This window comes from Seriola aureovittata, chromosome 6 (assembly GCF_021018895.1).
Source record: "Seriola aureovittata isolate HTS-2021-v1 ecotype China chromosome 6, ASM2101889v1, whole genome shotgun sequence".
NCBI lineage: Eukaryota > Metazoa > Chordata > Actinopteri > Carangiformes > Carangidae > Seriola > Seriola aureovittata.
This window is the reverse complement of record NC_079369.1, coordinates 24,628,062-24,647,897: the sequence shown is the minus strand read 5'-3', so window position 1 is coordinate 24,647,897 and position 19,836 is coordinate 24,628,062. Positions and strand designations below refer to the sequence as shown.

General features: G+C 40.0%; 3 protein-coding genes across 4 annotated transcripts; 2 read left to right on the top strand and 1 right to left on the bottom strand.

Moving 5' to 3' along the window:
- The first annotated feature begins 560 nt into the window (after window positions 1-560).
- Window positions 561-5,234, top strand: LOC130170903 (GDP-L-fucose synthase-like). Its single transcript, XM_056378602.1, has 10 exons — window positions 561-647; window positions 2,119-2,276; window positions 2,390-2,504; window positions 2,631-2,759; window positions 2,847-2,920; window positions 3,039-3,172; window positions 3,451-3,582; window positions 3,674-3,753; window positions 4,333-4,432; window positions 4,576-5,234. The coding sequence occupies exons 2-10, from the start codon at window positions 2,119-2,121 to the stop codon at window positions 4,629-4,631; spliced, it is 978 nt and encodes a 325-aa protein (XP_056234577.1). The 5' UTR covers window positions 561-647; the 3' UTR covers window positions 4,632-5,234.
- Window positions 5,235-5,328: 94 nt separating this feature from the next.
- On the bottom strand, window positions 5,329-11,349 carry bmb (brambleberry). The gene is made up of 13 exons (XM_056378599.1): window positions 11,247-11,349; window positions 9,603-9,868; window positions 9,174-9,302; window positions 8,902-9,087; window positions 8,583-8,805; window positions 8,372-8,488; window positions 8,110-8,289; window positions 7,102-7,308; window positions 6,858-7,014; window positions 6,256-6,317; window positions 6,024-6,151; window positions 5,816-5,937; window positions 5,329-5,671 (listed from the first exon to the last, which is right to left on the bottom strand). The coding sequence occupies exons 2-13, from the start codon at window positions 9,864-9,866 to the stop codon at window positions 5,542-5,544; spliced, it is 1,905 nt and encodes a 634-aa protein (XP_056234574.1). The 5' UTR covers window positions 9,867-9,868; window positions 11,247-11,349; the 3' UTR covers window positions 5,329-5,541.
- Window positions 11,350-11,550: 201 nt separating this feature from the next.
- On the top strand, window positions 11,551-19,568 carry pycr3 (pyrroline-5-carboxylate reductase 3). 2 transcript variants are annotated; one of them, XM_056378601.1, is made up of 7 exons: window positions 11,551-11,665; window positions 15,911-16,004; window positions 16,091-16,155; window positions 16,726-16,905; window positions 17,006-17,218; window positions 18,010-18,102; window positions 18,552-19,568. In XM_056378601.1, exons 2-7 carry the CDS (start codon window positions 15,917-15,919, stop codon window positions 18,753-18,755), a joined length of 843 nt encoding a protein of 280 aa, XP_056234576.1. In that variant the 5' UTR covers window positions 11,551-11,665; window positions 15,911-15,916; the 3' UTR covers window positions 18,756-19,568. The 2 variants fall into 2 exon arrangements, with proteins under 2 accessions (XP_056234576.1, XP_056234575.1); XM_056378600.1 differs by lacking the exon at window positions 11,551-11,665 and adding an exon at window positions 11,676-12,534.
- The last annotated feature ends 268 nt before the right edge of the window (window positions 19,569-19,836 follow it).

Genomic DNA, 19,836 nt, shown 5'->3' with positions numbered 1-19,836 from the left:
ATTATAATTACTACAATAGATTTAACAACAGGTGTTGAACAGGATCATGGGGGCAACAGGTGGTTTGCAGTCGCAGATCCAGACTCTGCAGCTCCAGAGGCAGGAAGACCTGGAGAGAGCACAGAACTGAGGGAGAGGGAGGGGAAAGGAAGGAGAGGCAAAAACAGAAACAGTTATAACGTAAACAGTTATAATCATGCAGTGGTTTTCAGAAATTCTACTTATCTCGTCAGCAGGACAACATGACCTATACTGTATTTACTGGCTTCAACTCTGGCTCTAACTCTCCTTCTGTCCATTAAGGGCCAGTGAATAAAAAATAATTGTCCCTAGGGTACAGTAATACAAATACTACATATCTGATCACTTTCTATTTGATAATTAAAAACAAGACAAACACATTGTTCGAGCACAAAATAATCAGTTGTAGAAGTAAAAGTCTCAACTTGTATCAATCAAAAATAATTATTAAATGTATTTTTAGGTTTAAAAACATATTTTTATCCACTCATGACAGCAACCAAATCTTCCTCCATGAACCTTTAATTTGAAGGTTATGACCGGAAGCGGAATTTAATATTTGATCTACTTTGACAGCGGCGTGTCTCCTGTCTCTGCCTACGGTCTCTGCACTTTACAGCTACCTGGTGAGAAACATCTACTTTACATATTTCGTTAGCTCAGAGTTAACGTTACTTTACTGCCCTTAGTTAGCTACGTTAACATAACACTCACTGAAAGGAATGAATAAGACGGCGGTTACCTGCTAGCTAACACCAACTTTGGCTAGTAGCGTTAGCTTGTGTGGCTAGCTTTGCATATCACAACATAGTACTTTGTAGACTAGTTACCATGAAGAAAAGTAGGTAACAAGTAACAGGTTGACCTGTGGATATCGTTATTAAACTTTACCCAGAAGCAGAGGTAAGCTACAGCCAATTAGCTACAGGACGTTAGTTATTTGTCAGACTTGATATAGCTACCTAGCCAACTTCCTTTATTTGTGAAATGCTCTTTTTTCCTTCGTAATAAAATGTATTGTAATGGCTTGTAAAAATTATATTATACTTTCTCATTCAAGTGAATGGGAAAGTGTGTTCAAACTTTTGACTGATAAACATATATATGTGTGTGTTTGTGTGTGTGTGAGAGAGAGAGAGCCGATAAATGCAACGTTATTTACCTGAGTTTTGCCTGAGCTTTCAGCCAAATGACGTGCGACGTGGCATTAAGCTGCATCACACCCACCTGTAGACGGATGTCAGTGAGTCATAACAGTTGTGTTATTAACTCGGGGTATATGCACTGTATTCAGCTTCCCTATAATAATAATAATAATGATAATACAGGTTTGTTTACAAAAGTATTTTATTATAACATGTGACAATGAAAGTTGATGGGAAGCTCATCATCTCATAATGTACAACTCTTGATTTTAGCAAAGAACTTAAATCTACAAATTATTATTATTATTATTATTAGCCATGTATCAGTTATTATCTGGGTCCAGGCAGGCATGGACAGATAGATGAGACAACAGGCTCCTATATAGGACTCCCAGACTGAAAAATACACAAAATGACTACAAATGACACGGCTGTAGCTGGATGTTGTTTGCCTCTCTTCTGGTCATTTTGTTTCTCTCTCAGATGGTTTTTCCTGTCTTTGTAGTTTTCTAACTGAGCTCTGTGACTTTCAAATAAGAAATACTAACAGTCACTTCATACCCAAAAGGTCTGGAGCCCCTGGACCTGTGTCCCTTAAGACCTGTTCAGTAATCCATGGGTCAATGTTACAATACTTGATTAATTATGTTGCTAGGAATTGTTGTTTTATAAAACTTAGTAGTACTTACAAAGCTGTGATATAAATGTCAATACATTCACGTTTTAATAAATAATTGTAGGACTTGATGTTTGTTCTCCATTATTCTTCGACCAGTATGAATGTGTACAAGTTACCATGTACTCTGTGGTATTATTTATGGTATAATTATGGAAGAGCCTACAAGAGGAAGTGCTATATAAAGTTATCATTATTATTATCATTATGGTATCCTGTTTATTTATGTACTATGCTTATGCTCCAGTAAGCATTTTTGTGCTTTGCTTTTTCTAGATGAATGGTCAGGGCAATCACACCACTCCAATGAGGGTGTTGGTGACAGGAGGGTCTGGCTTGGTGGGCAGGGCCATACAGCATGTGGTCAAAGAGGAGAGGGGAGCCAAGGATGGGGAAGAATGGATATTCCTCTCCTCGAAAGATGCCAACCTCATGTGAGAGCCACACCTCTTCTAAATACCACCAATATGTAAACACATGTTTTGGTACTTACAAACTCAAAAACAATTCAGAGACTGTTTTCATGCAGTGTATGACCTCTCCTCAGGAACATGGAGGAGACACGGGCAGTGTTTGAGAAACATCGGCCAACTCATGTCATCCATCTGGCTGCTATGGTTGGAGGGCTTTTCAAGAATATGAAGTACAACCTGGATTTTTGGGTATGAGGCAGTTGCTCTTCTGCTATCACTGCTAATAAACCAGTAAGGCTCATGCAGCATTTGCCTGACGGTGGATTTGTGTTATGTTCATCCAATATTCTGACAGTTATTTTCTGTGTCCTCCAGAGGAACAATATCTACATCAATGACAACGTGCTGCAGGCAGCACATGAAGTGGGTGCCGTGAAGGTGGTGTCATGCCTGTCCACCTGCATCTTTCCAGATAAGACCACCTATCCTATCGATGAGACCATGGTGAGAACCTCTTTAATTCACACTTTTGCCACCATGTGTGTTGTTTTGTAAATGCCAACTAACTTCACTTTACTGTCTTTGCACCAGATCCATAATGGTCCACCTCATGAGTCAAACTTTGGCTATGCCTACGCAAAGAGAATGATTGATGTTCACAACAGGTATGTGAACTGAGTCAGTTGGTTTTTTTTCCTGTGAAATCAATCAAATAAATCTAACTAACTGTCTAGTCACATGAATTAGAAGTGTTTGCTGAGTTATGTTGTGTATGTTTCACAGGGCGTATCTCCAGCAGCACGGGCGCTGTTATACAGCTGTGATTCCCACCAATGTGTTTGGTCCTCATGACAACTTCAGCATTGAGGATGGTCACGTGCTGCCAGGCCTCATCCACAAAGCTTACATCGCTCAAAGTAAGTCACATTCTCATACGTGGTGGGTAAGTAGCAAGGCACCAAACAAATCCAATTCATTTTCACAAGGGAAATTGAATCATTATTATTGTAAATGTTTAAACTGCATATTTACCATTTATGAATGACATTGACTGAAGACATTGTATTTAATGTTGATCTGGCCAGTGTTGACACAAATTTGATTCCATGTGTTGGGCTGGTGTATCCCTGTGAGCTGGCAATAAAGAATAATGATTAACTTTTTTTCTGCCTCTGCTTGTTGTTTTGTTGGCTAGAGGAAGGGAAGCCCTTGGTGGTCTGGGGCTCTGGCACTCCCAGAAGGCAGTTCATTTACTCTTTGGACTTGGCTCGTCTCTTCCTGTGGGTGCTGAGAGAGTATCCAGAGGTTGATCCAATCATTCTCTCTGGTGAGTCATCATACACAACACAGTGACGATATTGATACTGAAGATGAATTTTTATCAAGTGTAATCACTGTGTTGTGTCTGTCGGTTGCAGTTGGAGAGGAAGATGAAGTGTCCATCAAAGAAGCAGCAGAAGCAGTTGTCATGGCTTTGGGCTTCAATGGAAACGTTGTAGTATCCTTTTAATCATGCAAGTTCACCGATAACTGAAGTGTTTGAGCTGTTTTACCTGGATCAGTGATTTTTACATCAGTCTATGCTCCAGATTTCAGGCTGGTCTGGTTTTCTACTCTGCAAAGTTTTTCAAATAACTCTGTAAACTGGACAGGAAAAACTGTCCAAAGCACATTGTGTGAATTTTAAGAATGATTTACTGGCTTCCAGGCAGCCAATGGTTTCAGCCAATTTCAGTCTGCTATAAAACTCATCTGCTGAGACTTGAAAAAATTATCTACGGGTAATAAAAGTATCAAATATGTGACATAAAATTGCCATAATCAAACAAATACATAAATTGTGGAATTTTTGACATAAAATGCGAAGGCTGTGGGTTGTACACTGTGACTGATTACCATCTCAACAAAGCTACAAATCTGAATTTGATTTCTAGACACCACTGAAATGATTTATAAGTAATAGCTGCCTCGAAGGTAAGAAATCTCAAGACTTTTTTTTTTCATGGAAAATGGTTGGCACTGTTAAACTATGCACTTGTTATAGTTTCTGGTGGTTTCCTTGACCTCAGACCTGTAGTATGATACCAGTAAAGCAGATGGCCAATTCAAAAAGACAGCCAGCAATGCAAAGCTGTGCCACTACCTGCCAAACTTCACCTTCACGCCCTTCAAACAAGGTGGGACTGGCTCATTAAATTCCTGGGTGTGTGCATGCACATAGCTGTTTGGATGAGGATTTTTTAATGTAAATGACAGGATATATGTTTTGTGATTACATCTGTCATTTGTCTTCACTGATTCATCTTGTTCTCACTTACAGCTTTAAAGGAAACCTGTGATTGGTTTGTTGCCAATTATGACACCGCACGCAAGTGAAAACTCACAACTCACTGCTTCAAGAGTCGGCACAAAGTCTACTGATGGAAGAGAAGATGAATAGAAGAGATCATGGTGATGCAAGAGAGAGAGAGAGTGGGCTAGAAGAAAACAAGGGGGTTCTGTTACTCCGGTCTTTGCACTCAGTGAGCTGGACTTGGTGTCGCACCTTAAACCCATGTCTGCAGCACCATACCGTTTTATGTTGCTGCAGACTTTTTTCTCTTTAGGTATAATAAGCATTTTCTTGTACTTGTACGCATCGTATTTTCTACTACCTATATGTAGAATTTCCAGAGTCTTATACACTATGGTAGTGTTAATCATTTTGTTAATTGGCTGCTTCAATCTTGAAATCCAGGTGCGGGTGCTAATTTCAGTAACTGTCTAATTTAGTGTAAACCTTTTTTCAGCAATAAAAATTGTATTACTGAATTACTTTTATTATTGAGGGGTTTTGCATTTTGGAAGTTAAACGACTCTGCCTTGATTCACTTTATTTAGATGTCCACAATGGCGGTTATGGTGTGTGCTGCTTAATTGGTGACTAGGTTTTTTTATTCAGTATGCTGGCACTGAACGAAATAAATATTTTATACCGTTTTTGAGATATTGTATGTTTTCATGTTTCACAGGAAGATAAAATCTAAAGACAACTTCATAATTGAATTCAGCTTTTGGAACTTGTACAGACAGATTCACAGGTAAAGAAATAATTTATTAACTTAAAATGAACATTTAAGACATGGAAATAAGAATATAAAAGTACATTTTAAAAAATCTGCAAGCACAGCGCATGTTTAGCAAAGCAGACAGCTTAACAACAAAGACAGTAACAGTTCACTTTTGCATAAAAGTCTCTAGAACAGAGAAAACAGTTAAACGAGCTGAGAAGGGAAGCTGAGCATTTTCAGGAATGAATGTAGGAGGTGTGCCCCCCTTCGTGGACTCTGCAGTACTCCTGTCCCGGCACGGCTCTCTTCTTACAGGCCTTCCTTGTTTTTGTGATTCCGTTACACAGCTGACGTCCTGACAGGGAGCTGCCACAGGAAAAATGAACAGAAAAAGAAGAAATTCATGATCAGTTTATTGTGAAGAACCAATTCAGAAAAAAAAAAAAAAGGAATGGAAAACTTGACTTAATATCTTAAGTTTATCTGAAGACTGAGGTGTAAAACACTGACCTGTTACTAACTAGTGACAGGGTAGGACTCGCACTTCTTGAGTCATTCATTAAATCACGGGAGTCGTTCACTGCATCAAAAACTCCTCCCAGGTTTCTGGGCGGTATATCATCAATCAGAGCCTAAAAAATTAAAAACCACAAGATTTGCAATCACTTGTATGAATGATTCATTAAGAGTTTCCTGTGACATTCACTGATTTGCTCACCGATGACAGAATTGGCTGTGGTATGAGCCTTGGGGTGGAGTGACTGGGTGTGCCAATTACTGGCATGAACCTGGACTCTGGTATCGGCTTCCTGTGAAGGGGAGATACTACTGATATGCCGAGGTCGCCTGAATACAGAGACATTAATGAGAAAAATCAGTAAAACTCCAAGAGTGTCATTTCTACAACATTTCACCGTTAAGGTACAATATATTATGTATATAAGTCACACCTGATATGAAGCTTTCCTGATTCAGCAGGTCATCCTGCTCCATGAAGCCATCCTTTTCATCTCTGAGGAGAAAAGAACAGACTGCATCTAATAACCTGTGTACAGAGCATGAACATATTTTCTCAATCATTTAAAAGAATAATAATTACTTGATCCACAGCTTCACTATAATCAATCTTTAGGTCATTTGCTATAGACAACTATACCAAACTTTCAGCAGCTAAAATTTCTTATCAGTCCTGTTGAGGCATCACTTGTTTAGTCGATCAACAAAATTAATTTGATAACTAATAAATAGTTTGAGTGAATTTTAAGTTAAAAAACAACAAAAAAAAAAAAAAAAAAAAAACACACCAAGCATTTGCTGGTACTTGCATATTCAAAAATTCTCTGTCCATGTAATCAAACATCTTTGGGTTCTGAACTGTTGGTCGCACAAGATAAGACATTTTGAAGACGCCACCTGGGGTTCTGGACTAAAATTACACCAGGCATTTTTAACAATTTTCAGAAATTTTAAAGACAAAACAACCAGTGAAAGAAGGTTTCATGTCAGGTTTAATGAAAATAGTCATCAGTTGCAGCTTTTTCTGCAGACTTACTTCTGTGGTGTAGAGGATGGTGGATATGAGTGGCAGGATGAAACATGCTGCTTCTGCGGCTCCACGATGTCACATGGAGCCGGAGGCAGCGGGAGTGGGACGGCTGGCTTTCCTCTGATCTGGAAACACGCCCACAACTGATTCACAAACCAGTGACCTGCACATATGAAAGAAAACACTGTGACCAATGCATGAGAATAACGGTGGCCTCTTATTCGCCTTGTGAGCAGCTTTATGTCCGTACCCAGAGACAGAGTGAGCAGCAGCAGGCTGAGGCTGCAGAGATCCAGCGCTGGCTGCTGGTTGACCTCGGCCACTGCATTGAGAGGCACGGTGAGCAGCAGCATCGCTCGAGAGAAACCTGGACAACGCAGGAACGTCAGCAGCACTGCACACAGCACCAAGTAGCCAGTATGTGCAATACACGTCCACATGGCTGACAGACTCAAACCTGTAAGCACAAGAAGTAAAATGGGAACAGTCACTGACCCATGATGAGGAATAGACAATCTTTTCAGGATGTCTCACTGATGAGGTGAAGGATACTGACTGTTGAGTCAGTTACCATAATATTTTCACCTGTGTTTATGAGCAATGAAACTAAATTTCTATGATATGCAAAAGAATCATATTGTGACTACTTTGGCAGATACACAGGTTGTGATGTGAGGATTTCAGTTGGAATGGAAATTTTTTGATTTCATTTTCAGTGAAAAAAAAAAAAAATGAACATGATAATGATGTAATTTTTTTTGCGTATTGTACCAAACAATTACAAGTGGATAAAATTTGGATATTGCACTCGGCCATATTGCAATCTCGATAATCAGGATACTAGTTTAAAATTAAATTCATTCACTTTTTCTCTTTTTTTTTTTTTTACTACCTTTTTCGTAAATGTGTTTTTGGTGAAACAAACACACCATGGTAATATTCATTATTTTAAAATCAATACAAGATATTCACAGCTTTTAAAAAGTTATTGAATTACATTTCCTCCTTAAGTTTCATAAAATGTAAATCAACCATCCTAAAATTCACTGATATGTTATATTGTGCAAATTTGATTTGCAAAAAAGAATTAAGACGGCAGACATTGTTTTTTTGTAAATGTTGCTGATTTTATTTATATAAATGTTAAATGACCAAAAAATGTTTTCCAAATTTTTTTTTGCAGAGAAAAAAAAAAAAAAAAAAAGGCCTAAACTATAAATAGGTGAACAAACTTTGTTATTTTCATTGTGCGTCTCACCTGCCCAGCCGAGGTAGCCCTGGATCATGTGAAGCCTCTCCTCCATCCGGCTCTGCATGTTGTCGATGTAGTGCAGCATGACTCCCAGCGTGCTGTTCATGCGCTCCAGTTTGTTCATCAGGTCGGTGTAGTACTGGGAGGTCTGGTCCTGGTACTGCAGAAACTCCACTATACTGTGGTCTGAGGGAAGACAGCACTGACATTAGCTACAAATTGAGACATCGTGTGATTACTTTAGTTTGTGATGCTCTGGTTTTATTACCAATTTTTTGGTGGATGTCACGAGCTTGGTGCCTGACATCTGCGAGGTCCTTCACAATCGCCTTGTGGTTGTCCTGCACCTCCGAGCCTTGAATCTGCAGATGCTCACTCACGTTCTCTAAAAAGGAGGACAGGAAGATAAATATATTTCAGACTTGATGACTGAGATATCAGCTGTTTACATGGAGCGCTTTTAGTCGAATAGCACTCACCCATTCTATTTGTAATGCCCTGAATGAGCTGGGCTACCAGCTGCTGCCCAGAGGCAATGAGGGCCTTCTCTTGACCCAGACGCTCCAGGTTGTCCTTCAGCGAACTCTCCATTTGCCCCTGGCCTTCATACAGTTTACCCTGCTGGGCCTGCAGCGCACTGTGGCCCTCCAGCAGCTTGTCCAAGGAGGCTGCCGTCAGTTCCCTCAACTCCAGCTGGCCCTCCTGTTTTTAAAACACCACAATCAAAAGCCAAATAATCAGAGAACAAACTGTGCATATGAAGATTAAAAAGCGAAAAAAAAGATAACTCAACTCTACCTTCAGTTCCTTCATGGCGTCCAGCTGGCTGGTGGCTGTGGAGATGAGGGCATTGACCGTGTGCTCCGCTCTGCGCCGAAAGAGCTGCTGGCGAGTTGCGTAGCAAACGGAGCGAGCTCGGTTGCTCACTATGTGGTAAGCATTCCATGTGTCTGAGTCCATGTCTGCTGTGCACTCTTTAATAGACTGAAACATCAAACTATATCAACACACATCATCTAGGGATAATAATTTATACAATATAATATTATTAAAGTAAAAAAAATCCTTACCATCTCATCTGTACACGTGTAGGACTGCCGGCCCTCAATCTCCGCCTGGCAGTTAAACAGAACCACTCCGAGCTTTGCAAGCTGCTCCTCTGAGAGGCTTTCACAGCTCGCCTTCAGTCGGGCGACCACCTGACAGAACACAACGCTGTTTTCAGATGTGACGGACAAAGCAATGGAAGTGTACCAACTCTATTCCGACCCCATGAGTGGAACAAAGTCCTGACTATTTCCATTTCTAGTTTAATCTCAGAGCTTTACAGCAGTCTGTTAGAGCTGCATTGATTAGTCCACTAATTCACCAGGAAATTAATTGGCCAGACAATTGGTGAAATTTATGGACATTCTTCTTTACTTTGACTTTTGACACACACATATAATTGGCAGATTAATTGATAATGAAAAGGCCTGAGTGTAAAGGTACATTTTTACCCTGTGATGACAGCTGTCCAGCGGGCTGAGCTCCATCTGCTTCGCCTCAGCCAGAAACTTTTCATCTACAGTAGCCATTTCAAACTTTGCATCCTTTGCAAGAATTGCTGGAGCTACAGTTGCTGGTGGTGGAGCTGCTGCAGCTGGAGGAGCCTCTGTCTGCCTCAGCCATTCAAACAGCCCAGTGACTGCGGGACACTGACAGGCCAGAGTGATGATCAGAAGGAGACGCTGGTGGTGTTGGTGGATCAGGAGATGGCCCATATCTGTCGGAGAACACGATAAGAATACATGTTGGTGAGCTGAGTTTGTTTTCCATTTAATCTTCATTGGCAACAAATTAACAATAAATAAAAGAAAACATGGTGGTTTAATAGATTCATATTTTTCTATCAGTTATTCAGTCCTGTTGTGACTCCATTTTGATGTTGCAGTTGACTTTTTCACCCTTTTTCTTAAGGTATGCGTCTTATAGTTTCAATATGTGCCAGTTATTCCATTATACTTTTCTTTAACAATTGCTAACCATTGTTAATGTGTAGGGGAGTTGTTTTCCAATTCTTTATTATTATTTTTTTAATAGCTATTAACAATACTTTAACCAAATATTTGCTGCTCACTCTCTGGAGGAAAAAAAAAAAAAAAAAAAAAGGAAAATTGCAGCTAAACCACAATACAACTCAGAGGACCTTTATATTCTAGTACTTACTTCACAATTTCCTGAAGCAGTGACTGTATTTTCTGACTTTCCCTTAAATATCTATAAGTGATCTACATCCAATGATCCACACTCTCAAAAACATATCTATGATCTACAGGGTGTAATTGCTTACCTTTAGACTTTTCTCCATGACTGTGAACTGGTGTATGTGTGACAATGTATCTTACACATGTTTTTTTGCCAATCACCATCTGATATCTCAATATTAGGATCTCCAAAATGCAGCTTTAACTTGCAGGAGACATGTTTGAGGAGAAAGAAACCAATGTTTGTTTTTCTAGCAAAAAGTTCAGTTGCCTTTTTTAAAATCCATATACTCCAATTCTGTCATTAAAAAATCTAGTATATATGAATATACAATAATGTACAGTTAAAATGTTTAACTACTAGATACTATACATCTCCTACTGCTAAATTTAAAATAACCAAACTTGAAGGCATCTCACTAGATGGTGACATCAACAGAGCTGATGTGTGTGTTTGGATGATTCTTTAAAATGTATATGTAGCATTTTAAATCTGGTGTCTATGAATTTTTGGTGTCTGTTAAGCTGGAGAGAGCTGGGCATAGCTGTTCATTCATTCATTCATTCACATGTTTGAAAGAAGACCACACTGAGACTTGCCCAGGCATGTCTGCTCTTCTGCACAAGCGCCCCTGACACTGTACCCATTGAAAAGCATAAAGGCATCGTTTACACAGTATTGAAAATTAAATTAAAATAGACAAAAGACACGGAACAGTCGCCTCTGGAAAATGGGAAACGCGAAAAAAAAAAAACATTTCCAACTTTACATTTCAACACATTCAAACCACTCAGTGCCCACTTTTTACAGAAATATATGAGACTTGAAAACCTGAAAATGAATTAACTTACCTTTCTCTGCATGCCGGATAAAATTCACACAATTTAAACATGTACCTGTTGTTTAATTTTGCAGGATGGTCGTTTGCAAGGGGGTAGAAAAGCTGATCCCAAGTCTCTCTCACACAGCTGATTGGAATGACAGCTAAATTTTTTTTCGCCCACCATTTCTCCGCCCTAAACGAGGAGGAGGCAGCCAATCGAATCACGCTGAGTAATCGGTGTCTTCGATTTGTTTCACGGCTGAGAGCGAAAGGTGCGGTGTTTGTATGGGCAGCGTGGGTGAGCATGCTGAAGGCGCCGCCCACCTGATGCAGCGGTGGAGCAGTAAAAAACAAAAACAAACCCATCGATAGTTCACTTTACACTCAGCCGGTTGGTTTTTGGATGGTACGGGTGAACCCAACGGTTTTTTATTAAAACTGCACTTTGAGCTTTACAAAGCGCCGGACATCTGCAAATCTGAAAAACATCAGGTGAATAAATATCCTACCACCGCCAACGTTAGCCGGTGTCATTCACGGCATCGCCTGGCATCGTGTTTGTGTCACTCCGTGTTACTTTATGGTTGTCCAGTCAACAAGAAACACGTGCATTGTATTTCTAATCTAATCTGTCCTGGATTATTTTCTCGCTATCCCTAGCTAGATACCATTAGCGGGGGGCTAGTTTTTGGCTATCGTGGTTTATAACGAGAGGATTTTAACATTTTATCGGCACGGTTTTCACGACCCCGTAGGTTATTACGGCTAAGATTTTAGCTAGCAGTTGCACGGCTCTGGCCCTGCCACATCAGACATGCTAATTAGCCGCCTAGCCGTGTGAGGATTCTACCGTTGGGCTAAACGGGTTGTCGCCGTCGAGCTAACCAGGCGGCGTTAGCGTTGCCACAACAATGGACGACTCTGGTATAAAGAAGCAGAACTGGGACGTGAAGGAGACGGAGTTATTTCTCGAAATTCTCAAGGAGCTGGACATGAAGAAATGTTTAGACGGGAGGAAAGTGAGGAATAACAAACTATTTAAGGTGGCGCACAGGAGAATGACAGCGGCTGGCTATCACAGATCCGTGGACCAGTTGAAGTTTCGCTGGAAACTTCTCAAAAGTGCGTACTACAAGTGCAAGAGGGAGCCGCACTCCCCGGCCCCGACTAAAATACAGGGCTGGTGGCGGTATGAAAAGACAATGATCGCTATCATGGAGTCCAGACACCCTTTGGTCGGAGCTGGGGTGATGAACTCTGACAGGAATGATGAAGTGACTGAAGACTCGGATGGAGAGGCATCGATACTGCACTGGCCGCAGCCCTGCCCGGACAATACCACTCAGAACCTGGATTTAATTGTAGGGGTGATAAAGTGGATGCGATGTCGTCTGTCATTAGACCATAGTTGTGATTTCATTTTCTTTCGTGTGTTGTCTAGATGCATGCACGCATTCGTTCGCCAGCTGTGTGTGTTATTGTGAATATACTCTCAGTTGCCAGTTTATTATTCACTTAAAGCTAATGCAATCTAATACAACAGACCTGCAATGTGTTTTTGGCGTAGAGGAGTTGATTGAGCTGTATGCCCATCTTGGAGGCTGCAGGTTGTGGTACTGTTGAATGGGCTATCACTGTCACTTGTTTTTATTCTAAATGAATCCCCATCATTTCATACAGTCCAGCTCGACATATACAGATGTCAGTTTTATCTGACAGTTCAAAAGCCAAATATATGACCATTATATAAGGTCTGCAAGAAACTGTTATTTTCACTACTGATTAATCTGCCTATTATTTTCCAATTTAATCGTTTGGCCCTGTAGTCTATAAAATGTTTTTTGTCTTGTTTTTTTTAAAGGAACAACAACAACAAAAAAAGCCATTTACAGTTTTTCTAAGCCAGAGTCATGTCTTTAATTTTCTTGTTTTGTTCAACCAACAGTCCAAAAGCCAATTATATTCAATTTACTGTCATATGATAAAGTAAAGCGGCAAATCCTCACATTTGAGAAGCTGGAACTTGCAAGTCCACTGATTTTGAGCTCTGTTTATTGTGTATGCATTTCAGAAATTTGTTCACTCACAGTTCAAACTTGAGAATATTTGTACCTTTTGCATGAAAAATGACTGGAATTATTAATCTATTAGCAAAATAGTTGATTAAGAAACAAAGTGTTTGAAAAACCAGCTCACAATCAGATTTGAAAAGCCGAAAGCAGTGGATGTCTGGCATTTTTACAAGAAATTACATTTAAGTAGATGCCTATTAGTTTTCTCTTGATAGACTAATCGAGAAATCAACCATTTGTCTCGAGATTTTATGTCTATTATTTTACACAATACAATTCAACATCATCACAAGCTGCAGCCTCCAAAATAACCATGAAGTTGAATCAGCACCTCTCTGAAACAGCCAAATTAAGGACTGAACATTATACAAGCTTCATATAAAGGTAGACTGTTGTATTAATTGCATTAGTTTTAACTAGGTGGACCTAATAAAATGGCAGCCGACTGTAATTGTTCTCAAGAAGGGGTGTCGCAATTAATTGCTACAGTAGCATATGACCACATAATACACTGGTACTAATATCTAAATACGTTTTATTGCCATATCTTTAGGGGTGCAGCTTATTATTATAGTATTTTTCTGCTATTGTTTCACGGCCAATCAGTGTGTATAAAAGAGAAAAGGCCCATCGCAGGGTCCCAAAAGTGACATCTTCAAGTTACTCTGACAACCAACAGCTGAAAACTCAAAGGCCCTGTTCAGACCAGACCCGGCATTAACATGTGAGTCCACACCTCTAAGTATGACGGTCCACACCTGACATTAAAATGCGTCTCCACATGCGTCTCGAGTGACCACTTGTGATCAGATCTCACTTTCCCGCTCGGTATGCAAATACACACGTATGCGTTGTGTTTAGCCAGTGACAGACGGGTCTGTTGTATTTGTGTGTGTGAGAGAGGGAGAGGCAAGGAGAATGAAATAAGGTTTTGGCTATTTGAAATAGTAAAATGTCTGTTCATTATGAAAGTGTGGCAGAGGATGTCAGCTCAGAGGGCAGTCCTTCAATGTGGCCCATTTGACCACCTCTGAATGTGGTCTGAGGCACTGTTCAGACCTGTCTCAGGTGGTTTGATCACAAGTGGACAGCTCTGAGCACGTCAATCCACACCTGGCATTGAAATGTGTTTCAAGTGACCACTTGTTAGCAGATCGCACTTCCTCGCTCTGTATTATGGGTTGTTGTTTCTAGCCAGTCCCTGACAGACAGGTCTGTCGTCAGTGAGGAGAGAGAGAGTGAGAGCCCTCAGTGTGGCTCAGGATGCATTTGTGTTCACACTGTTGAATGTGGCCACCTCCAAATGTGGTTTGCGAAATCATATCTCAAATGTGTTCTCAATGCATCGTGGGTGTGTTCACACCTGTACTATGAGCTGTCCACTTGTGATCAGATTACCCGAGATGCCAGATCTGAACAGGGCCTACAAATATGTTCAATTTGCAATCATGCCAAATGGAGAAAAGCAGCAAATTTTCTTATTTGAGAAGCTGGGGAAGCACATTTTGGGATTTTAGCACGACAAATGATTAATTGACTATCAAAATCTGTCAGCCGACTGTACACAGCAGATGCATTTCATAAGTCTGATTACTCCCAGTTTTTGCTGGTGTCCTGCTTCCAGAAACATCATCAGGTTATGAGAGCGAGGGAGAAATCTGATTTACAGTCAGACTGACTGGTAAATGTGCTGGTTTCTTGGCCCTGTAAAGTATTAACTGGGTTAAAGATGCAGTTGCATGACAGAAAAAAAAACCAAGGACACTGAAACTCAACTGTGGCAGCAGTTATCGGGGGGGAGGGGCAAAAATCTGATTACTGACCAACTGTCAACTGGGATTTAACATGTTATCTGATTTCTTGCCTTAACCTGATTTCTCACAGTGATCAGGTTTCGTGTGTGCATGTAAACAAAGTTGACAACCACAATGCATCTCTGTTGCCATATGGTATTGATGCATTGACCCCAGTGGTCTCTTGTCATGTGGAGTTGTCATGTGAATTTTTTTGTCACAATACTTTATTTATTAAAGTTTTGTGACATCTACTATGGTGCTGTAAACTTATGGATTGATTTTACCTAGATGCTTTGTTGCTTCGGTTAAAGACGGCTTGGTCAGAGACGATTGATCGTCTGTAGGGCTGCAGCTAATGATTATTGTTCGAATATCTGCTGATTATTTCATCGACTTTTTATTTTGTCTATAAAATGTCAGAAAATAGTGAAAAATGCTGGATATATTTAATGTCGTGCAAAAGTGATGTATTCAATCAAATATCTTGTTATATTAAACCAGCGGTCCAAAACCAAAAGATACCCGGTTCATTATTATGCCTGATAAGGAAAAGCATCAAATCCTCACATTTGAGAAGCTGGAACCAGAGGAAGTTTTGCCATCTTTGCTGGAAAAATAACTAAAAAGTTTGCTTGATTATCAAGATGGGTGTCAACTGAGTAATTGATTAATTGACTAATCGTTGCGTCTCTAACTGTCCTGCGATATTCGTGTATGTAACAGACTCTTGGTATACATGTGTGAGACTGTGAGATTGTGTTATTACTGTGGGAAACATATTGTGTTGTAGGTCCATGCCCTTAGTTTTTAGATCATTGTGAAACTCTTGCTCTAATCTCTCTTCTGCTTTTTATTTTTTATTTTTTCAGATCAAAATGGACCCTGAGATGGACACACAGCTGAAAATTGGTTTCATTGGTGCAGGGAACATGGCCTTCGGCATTGCAAAGGGCATCTTGTCCGGTGAGTCAAAAAAAAAAAAAAGGTATTGCAGGCAGAGAGAGTTAAAGTGAAGGAGTTAATGATTTAACTGTATGTTTCCTCTATAGGAAATGTTCTTCCTGTAAACGTCAGTGTGAGCGCACCATCCTCCAGGAACCTGGGACGCTTTCAGGTACTTTTTCCTCTCATACTTTTCTGATTAGTTTGCAGGAGGGGTGAGCAGTTGTGGTGACGGTCATGGTTACTGTGTGTGTCATCAGGTGCCTTGTGAATGTCAGCTGTAATGTAAAGCTGACCTTTCTCTGTTGCTACGGAGTCCTGTAGGTGTAACGTTTTTTTTCAGTTATCTAAATGTGTGCATATCATATACTAATGTGTTGAAACAGTGCACTGCAAGAGTGAAACAAGCTTCACTGCTTCGGTGTCATACACGTACACCCATAACTCCTATTTCAAGATTTAAACAATTACTAATTAAGACACGAAAGAATGAACAAATTTGTGCACACACATTACTAATTTTTCTGCACAAAGTATGTTCAAAATGACCCACAACACCTGCCGGGCTCCATAGTTGTCCAATAGTTTGATGCTCTGTTTCCTTTATTTCTTGACACATAATGCAAGGTGAACTGTTTGTCTTACCTGTGTGTGTGTGTGTGCGTGCGTGCATGCGTGCGGGTTCATTGTGTGAGACCGTTTCTGCATGTGGGTCAGTAACATCTCCTCCACTTGCTTCCAGGAGCTGGGGATTGCCGTCACTCACTCCAACATCGAGGTGGTGTGTGGTTCAGATGTGGTCTTTGTGGCAGTCAAACCTCACCTGATTCCACTCGTTCTCAATGAGATCTCTCAGCACGTCACTGACAGACACACAATTGTGTCTGTTGCAGCAGGAGTGACACTGGCAACGTTGGAGGAGGTGAGTGCCAAAGCTAAAATATAACGGTGTTTACAACAGAAGCCAGTTCTGTGATAATGTGAAGTCCTCTTAACCTTTTCTCTGTCTTTTGGATTCTAAGCTCCTTCCTGAGAATTCAGTCGTCATCCGGCTGATGCCAAATCTGCCGTGTATGGTTCAGGAAGGGGCTCTACTGTTTGCACGGGGAACCCATGCGAAACCGGACGACGGAGCTCTGCTTCGCTCCTTGTTGCATCGTTGTGGTTTGGTGGAGGAGGGACCTGAGACCTGGATTGACATCCATACTGGATTGAGCGGGAGTGGAGTCGCTTTTGTGAGTGACCTTTTGCTTACAGGAAGTCTTATTAGAACAGGACTTGAATACAAACTGACTTCAGTAGAGTTAATTATGATTCAAGCCTGTTATTTAATTCTCAAGTAAAATGACAGAAATCAGTAATTTAATTATTTAATACACAATGAATACACACTGTAGCCCATACATCACTTTAAATCACAGATCATTTACATTACTGCTATCCATGTCTTAAAGCAAACTGCAGTGTGTTAGATTTTTGCAAGTGACCTCTGTTTTGAACTCCTTTCACTGTTGTAGTATGAAATACAGTATATGCTTCAATAAAACTCCAGGAACTGTGGTCCTCATTTTTAACATTTTGCTGAGACTTGTACAGAATACAAATATAAACTTTATAAATGAGTATACAAGGTCAAAGACAAAGTTACAGACATATATTTACTTGTGCTTAAAAATAACCAAGAGCTTATTGTACTGGTTATTGTACCACAGTACAACACCAACAAATCAAAAAAAACAAAAACAAATATTAACCCTTTTTTTTTTTTTTTTTCTTAAATATGTCAGATGGATTGTTTTATGTTGGAGCATTTTGTGCCCTTTGTTTGAAAACTGCCGGTTGAGAGATGACGAGAAATGACAGGAGCAAGAGGTTTGAAATGACATGCAACAGAGGCTCAAGCCTCTAAAAAATTAAAATTAAAAAGCAAATCAAAGAAAAGCATTGGTTGTCTGTTTTTATGAAACAACAGAAGTTGGACTTGCTTCAACGTGTATATTCTGATGCATGTGACCCTTCTCCGCAGGTGTATCTGTTTGCTGAGGCGCTGGCAGAAGGAGCTGTGAAGATGGGCATGCCCAGTGCTCTGGCCCAAAGCATCGCATCTCAGACTGTTCTGGTCAGTTTTACAGTGTTTGTGTGTGTTTTTGTTTCACTCTTGCAACATCATCAGTTTTACTTTTCTTAATGAGGGTGGGTCCATACATTGTGCTTCTACACTCAGAACATTACGTTTTTTTAAATTAATATTTTAATATTAGTGTTTCTGGCCTGACGCAGATAAAAAAGAGAATGAATAAAAGTGAATGGTAACGGAAGGGGAAACACTGCCTGGAAATCAGTCTGTGGGCTTTTTCAGGGGCCATGTAGTCCAAATACAGGCCCCACTGCTAACAGAATAGTAATTGTTACAATTGCATCCATTGATTTAACAAAGGTGCTTTACCTGCAATCCAGAGACTGAAAATACATTTATTTCGAACACAATGCAATAACATGTGTTGTGGTAACTCATCACTGATGCCATCATCACCCATGTTAATTTAATTTTGTTGCCATGTGTTGCAGGGTGCTGGGAGATTGTTACGTGACTCTGGGAAGCATCCAGCTCAGCTTCGCTCTGACGTCTGCACCCCAGGTGGAACGACCATTTACGGGCTTCACACCCTGGAACAAGGCGGTATGAGGGCAACAACCATGAGCGCTGTGGAATCAGCCACGGAGCGAGCCAGGGAGCTCGGCCGGAAGTCAGCAGCGGGAAGCAGAAAGTGACGGCTGCTGGTTGCCTTTTAATAGCTGCTCATCAGACTTAAGTGAAGCCTAACAACAAATGGACCTTTTTTGGCTCAACCTCATTGTGGAACAATGAGACAAAACAGGACTTTTTTATTTCTGCTTCTCCCTCATTTCCCCCTAAACAAGTGCATTTCATACTTCTCTTCTTTTTTTGCCTCTGACTGGAAGGATTTGTTGTGAGCAAAATGTTAATATTGGCTTAATCTTAACAATGACATTGACAAGTAAATGATTTACTCATGACCCTGTGATCTACATTTTTTTGGAGAGACTGGCTACTTTTACATGCACAGCAATAATTCACTTTTTGGATTGTGGCAGTAATGCAAGAAAGTTGGTACCCAAATTTTGATTATGCCCACAGTTGTGATATTATATTCACAATGAAATCATTTTAATCAAGTTTTATTGAAGGCCATGTTAGGCTATGTGTTCAAACACAGAAGGAACCTTATGTAACGTGGAGAGGGAGACTTAAGTAGCATCAATCAGTCCAACAAAACGACTTGTATACACTTCAAATTTGAGAATGGAAGTTAAATGTGTGGATGTATTTGGTCATATTAAAATATAGTATTTAACATTTGGCCAAATGAAGCATAAAACTTTAAATCTGGGATTCATTTAAGAGTGATCGTGGTTGTGCAGCTGCATTCCAGTGATAGTTTCTGTCCCAAGTGTCGCTTCCATAGTTGGTGGGTTTTTGTGGCACAATGTGTAGAAGAATATTTATGATCTACAATTCCAAGTGTGTAGAATTGACTTTCATAAAGTGTACTGTGAACTGGATCACTTTGTGCATTGCCTTATTTTTATTTATTTGCTTATTTAGGTTGAGATCCTGAAATAAGCTGGTCTTTGGAAGCTCAAATTTTTACACAGATGCAATAGAATATAATAATAATATAATATAATATAATAATACAATTCACAGATCAAATATTAAAAAAAAGTGAGAGCAGGAAGCTGAGGAGCTGTGTGAGCATATCTTAGATTCAAAGTTAATTGATGACCTTGGAAACAGTGAAATGAAAAGAAACCATAAACAACTAGATCA

Coding starts and splice junctions, on each gene's coding strand:
- LOC130170903 (XM_056378602.1), top strand. CDS start 2,119: ATGAATGGTCAGGGCAATCACACCACTCCAATGAGGGTGTTGGTGACA. Junction 2,505..2,630: donor AGTACAACCTGGATTTTTGG/GTATGAGGCAGT, acceptor TGTGTCCTCCAG/AGGAACAATATCTACATCAA. Junction 2,921..3,038: donor ATGATTGATGTTCACAACAG/GTATGTGAACTG, acceptor TATGTTTCACAG/GGCGTATCTCCAGCAGCACG.
- bmb (XM_056378599.1), bottom strand. CDS start 9,866: ATGGGCCATCTCCTGATCCACCAACACCACCAGCGTCTCCTTCTGATC. Junction 7,015..7,101: donor GCTGCTCACTCTGTCTCTGG/GTACGGACATAA, acceptor TCATATGTGCAG/GTCACTGGTTTGTGAATCAG. Junction 5,672..5,815: donor CTGTCACTAGTTAGTAACAG/GTCAGTGTTTTA, acceptor TTCCTGTGGCAG/CTCCCTGTCAGGACGTCAGC.
- pycr3 (XM_056378600.1), top strand. CDS start 12,085: ATGGACGACTCTGGTATAAAGAAGCAGAACTGGGACGTGAAGGAGACG. Junction 12,535..15,910: donor CTCAGAACCTGGATTTAATT/GTAGGGGTGATA, acceptor TTATTTTTTCAG/ATCAAAATGGACCCTGAGAT. Junction 16,906..17,005: donor CACTGGCAACGTTGGAGGAG/GTGAGTGCCAAA, acceptor TTGGATTCTAAG/CTCCTTCCTGAGAATTCAGT.